This window comes from Sinocyclocheilus rhinocerous, unplaced genomic scaffold (assembly GCF_001515625.1).
Source record: "Sinocyclocheilus rhinocerous isolate Xijiao unplaced genomic scaffold, SAMN03320098_v1.1 scaffold2516, whole genome shotgun sequence".
In the NCBI taxonomy this organism is placed as follows: Eukaryota; Metazoa; Chordata; class Actinopteri; order Cypriniformes; family Cyprinidae; genus Sinocyclocheilus; species Sinocyclocheilus rhinocerous.
The window spans coordinates 312,098-316,846 of NW_015639821.1; the positions used below are offsets into that span (position 1 = coordinate 312,098).

The window sequence follows — 4,749 nt, forward strand, 5'->3', positions numbered from 1 at the left end:
AAAATTAATTAATTTTATATATATATAAATTATAAATATTATATATATATATAGAATTTCTAATAATAATACAATAAATAAATTATAAAATAAAATGTATTTATTTATTAAACAGTAAATAGATGTTTATTCAACAGGCACTTTAATGTCCCAGAGGAGAATTTATATTAAAACTATCTTATGTGAACTCATGTTTTCTCTCCTGAAGGCGACTCCAAGTCAACTCATGCAGCGAAACAACCAGCCGAACAAACTGGATTTCATCCAGGAACTGACCAAACAGCTGGAGGACTGTCGCAGGGTCAGTATGAACACACACGAGCTGTGCGTCAATTAACTTCTCGACTAGAAATTGTTGGGAAAGATGTTTTGCTGACCTCAGTCCAGTTTTTGTGTAAAGACGCATGAGCGTTTATCAAATCAAGTAATGAGTAGAAATGCAGGTTAGCTTTAATATGTCTATTTATGTGCTGCAGAGGAACCAGTTTCTGGAAGCGGAGAGCATCGAGATGGAGAAGGAGAGGAACCAGATCCGCTTCGAGATGCGAGGTCTGCTGGTGAACAATGAAGATCTGCTGCGGACGAACACGCAGATGCAGGGCGAGACGAACCGGCTGCGGGAGAAGATCGTGGAGTTAGAGAGCAACAACAACGTCATGCAGGAGCGCTTCAGACAGATGGAGGTACAAACACCTCATACAACACCCTAAACCAGTGGTTCTCAACCCGCGGCCCGTCACGAATTCAAATGCGGCCCACCATGCTGAACACAATTTAAAAAATTACTTTCAGTTTTACAATTCATTTTAGTGTTTACATTAATTTTAAAATGTACTAAACAAATATAAGCTATAATGTTTTTGTTATGTAAAATAATTTTGTTTTTCATATATTATTTTCAGACATGAGCAGACCTGTATTCACGTAATTAACGTTACGCATTTAGCGAACACTTACAAGCGCGCACTTTGGCAGAATTCAATTCAAATAGTTAGCAGCAGCATCAGAATGGACACATTTGTTATTAAGGGAGAAAAACGAAATGTGGAAAATGCCAGCGAAGGAACCACTTGAAGATGTTCAGGCTAGAGCCCTGCACGGGCCTCAAATATATAACGTTCAGGCCCTTGCCCGGCCCTTGTCCGTCAGCTTATCAGAATTACAGACCTGAGCCCGTCTTTTTTTTCCCCCCTTCTCACAAAACAGCTAATACTACTGTTTCAGCTACATTGAAATAGTTCAGTTTTGTATGTAATGGCAAAGTGATTATATTTCGTTTCGTTTTTTTATTAAGTTAATTTAGAAAAACGTTTGGAGCATTTTTTGGTCGTTAAATATAAGTTTTTGTTTTTTAAAGTAAAGACCAAGCGGCCAGCGGCAGACAGTGAGCTGATCATAGCCTATGTTTGATCAATTTAGCCTTCTCAAATCATCACGACTTGCCTAAAATAAAATCTATAGATATAAAACAGTTCAAGCATATAACAATGTTTGGTTGAGAACCACTGCCCTAAACACACGCCGTCAGCAGAGCCGTGATCCTCATCATCAACACGCCTGTGTGTGTCTGTGTGTGTGTCTCTGTGTCTGTGTGTGTGTCTGTGTGTGTGTCTGTGTCTGTGTGTGTGTGTGTGTGTGTGTGTGTCTGCAGAAAGAGCTGAAGGAGGCGCGGGAGGTGATGGTCGAGGCAAACACTCAGGAACACGCCTTCAACTTCCTGCAGCAGACGCTCAAGAACAAAATACAGGACACTGAGGTGCAGCATCACAAATAAACAGGCTGCTTGACACTTCCAAAGACCAAAATTGCCATTTCTTTTATTATTTTGTATTATTTTGTTCATTTTATTTTATTTATTTTGTTTATTATTTTATTATTATATTATATTATTATTTTTATTATTACTTATTTATTTTATAATTAGAATATTTTATATTTATTATTTTATTTTCTACATTTACATTTTTAATGTCCTTTAATAAGCAAAATGTAAAATTTGAAAAATATATCAGTAATCAATCATTCAGTCATTTAATAAAATGTAAAATTATGAAACAAATGGCCATTTGTTTTTTAGATTTATGATTATTATTATTATTATTTTATGCAAAATGCTAAATTAGGGCCAATAATATCATGAAAACAAATGAGAATTTGATTTATTATTTATTTTATATTATTATTATTGATGTATTATTTTTATTCTTTTTTCTTGCACTTCAGTAATTCACAGCACATTTTGTCATGCAAATAACCCCATAAAACGCTACATGCTTTTCAGAAACTCAGCATTTAATAAGCAAAAATGTAAAATTAGGGCTAATAATAATATCATTTAAACAAGCAACATTTTACATCAGGAAACTGGTTATTGACAGCTGCTCATCTGGGCTTTATTCACTTTGTGAAAGTAAATGTACATGACTGTTGTTGGTTTTCTCAAACTGCAGTCGGTCTGATCTTCTGTGTGCTTTCTTCAGGAAGCTCTGGAGAAACAAGCTCAACACGCTCAGACTGTGTCAGAAAAACTGTGGCTCACCGAGAGAAACCTGGAGGAGCTGGAGCTGGAGAAAGAAACTAAAGCAAAGAAAACTCTAGAACTCAGTAACACTGTTTTCAGACTGGAGACAGAGGTACAAACACACACACACTCAGACACACACTCATACAACACACAACACACACACACACAACACACCACACACTCATACAACACACACACAACACACACACACACACACAGTGGAGGAGCTGGAGGAGAGCGTGCTGGAGAAAGACCAGGAGCTGCTGCGCCTCACACAGATCGTCAGCAGACTGCAGGGAGAGGTCCGATTAATACACATTCATATATGCAGGAAATTAATTCATCATCAAAGACACATTAAATTGATCAAAAGTGACAGTAGAGACATTTATAATGTTACAAAAGATTTCTTTCAAATAAATGCAGTTCTTTTGAACTTTCTATTCATCTGAATCCTGAAAAATAAAATGCATCACCGTCTCCACAAAAATATTGTGCAGCTCAACTGTTTTCAACATTGATAATAATCAGAAATGTTTCTCGAGCAGCAAATCAGCATATTAGAATGATTTCTGAAGATCATGTGACACTGAAGACTGGAGTAATGATGCTGAAAATACAGCTGCGCATCATAGAAATAAATTACAGTTTAACAGAGATTCACATAGAAAACAGCTGTTTTAATAGTAAAAATATTTCACATTTAGTTAAAATTTACTAAAATAGCTAAAACTAAGTAAACTAAAACTTAATAAAAATATAATAAAATAATAATCTAAAATAAAAACTATATAGACATATAAAAAACTAATAAAAATTACAAAACCAAACTAAACTAATTATAATTATAACGTCATGTATTTTATAATTATATTTTTTATAATTATAAAATACATTTTTAAATATTTTAAATGACCAAAATTACAAGAATTACAAACTTTAATGACATTACTAGTACATTTTTGAACAGCATTTACCATTTTATGAGGTTTATTGGCATGACAGAAGGTGCAGTGCATTCCTGAAGCACAAGAACAACGAATGAAAATAATACATAAATAATAAAATAATAATAAACATAAAATAATGTAATAGAAAAATGAATAAAAAATGACAAAACCCCCAAAAAATAAAATTACTAAAAAAGTTTCAAATGTACAAAAGAAAAACTGTAATCTTCACAATGTGGAATGTGTTTCTTCAAACAGCTCAAGCTGGCTCAGGTACGGCGCTGACGTCACACACACCTCCGCAGACACACACGAGCACCGCTGACAGAAGCGCACGCATCTGTGTGTGTTTCAGGAGAAGATCATCGATCTGGAGGGAGATCTGGAGGAGCTGCAGGAGAACGAGCAGCGATGGGCATCCAAACACAAGAGAGCTGTGGATCAGGTCAGAAACCACCAAAAACCGCTCTAGACCGCTGGAACACGGTTCATGTTTAGTCTGAGGCTGACAGCAGGATCTGCGATTAAAAAAAAAACCTGGACAAAATTGCAGAATCCAGTCAGGAAAATGTAAAAGTTTACAATACAATGTGTCAAAAATAAAAGCTCAGTTTAACTATTATTAATATTACTTCTCAATGTAATAATAATAATAATAATAAATTATTTTTTAATTATCACATAATTTTTCTTCCATGTTTCCATTTCAACAGTAAACCTCTATCGTAAGTTAATTTTTTCATTTGATTACATTTTAAAAGATTATGTTTTATGCCATTACTATTACTATTATTTCATACTACCATTTTTTATAAATATTTATTAATTCATGAATCCAGAAAAACAGACAACACCAAAACATAAAAAAAATAAATAAAAAAAAAGACAATTTTTGTATTAATATTCTTGTTTACTATTATTGTAAATATTTAAATAAATTATTACATTACGTTTTATTAATTTAATTGGTTAGGCTTTTTTCAGTTTTTTGATGATTAAAAATAAAAAAAACATTAAAATGAAGACTACAAAAATTAAAACGGAAAACAGAGAATTTGGGAAAAAAATAAAATGATTTTATAAGGCCCAAAAAATTACATTTTTGTTCAACTTTTAATAAATAGTTGTTAAATTGTGTAAGTTTCAATTCATTCGATTTTTTTTTCAATCGATTATTGAAAAGTTAATTTAACCATCAAAACATAATCAAAAAAAAAAAATTCAAACGAAAAAAAAAAAAAAAGCTGAATCCACAAAAATTAAAACGGAAAAAAA

General features: G+C 32.8%; 2 protein-coding genes across 2 annotated transcripts in view; both read left to right on the forward strand.

Moving 5' to 3' along the window:
- The first annotated feature begins 115 nt into the window (after positions 1–115).
- On the forward strand, positions 116–3,569 carry LOC107752183 (intracellular protein transport protein USO1-like). The gene is made up of 5 exons (XM_016568078.1): positions 116–301; positions 477–683; positions 1,652–1,756; positions 2,481–2,633; positions 3,513–3,569. Exons 1-5 carry the CDS (start codon positions 146–148, stop codon positions 3,567–3,569), a joined length of 678 nt encoding a protein of 225 aa, XP_016423564.1. The 5' UTR covers positions 116–145.
- A 145-nt stretch (positions 3,570–3,714) lies between these two features.
- The window catches only part of LOC107752184 (cingulin-like), a 2,500-nt gene continuing 1,465 nt past the window's right edge, over positions 3,715–4,749 (forward strand). The window contains exons 1-2 of the mRNA XM_016568079.1: positions 3,715–3,747; positions 3,830–3,943. Coding sequence (XP_016423565.1) covers positions 3,715–3,747; positions 3,830–3,943 — 147 coding nt within the window. The remainder of the gene's footprint in view (positions 3,748–3,829; positions 3,944–4,749) is intronic.

Bases quoted from the DNA above. Each gene is read 5' to 3' on its own strand.
- LOC107752183 (XM_016568078.1), top strand. From the start codon at position 146: ATGTCCCAGAGGAGAATTTATATTAAAACTATCTTATGTGAACTCATG. The intron at 684-1,651 runs GTACAAACACCT...GTGTGTCTGCAG, and splicing joins AGCGCTTCAGACAGATGGAG to AAAGAGCTGAAGGAGGCGCG. The intron at 1,757-2,480 runs GTGCAGCATCAC...TGCTTTCTTCAG, and splicing joins ACAAAATACAGGACACTGAG to GAAGCTCTGGAGAAACAAGC.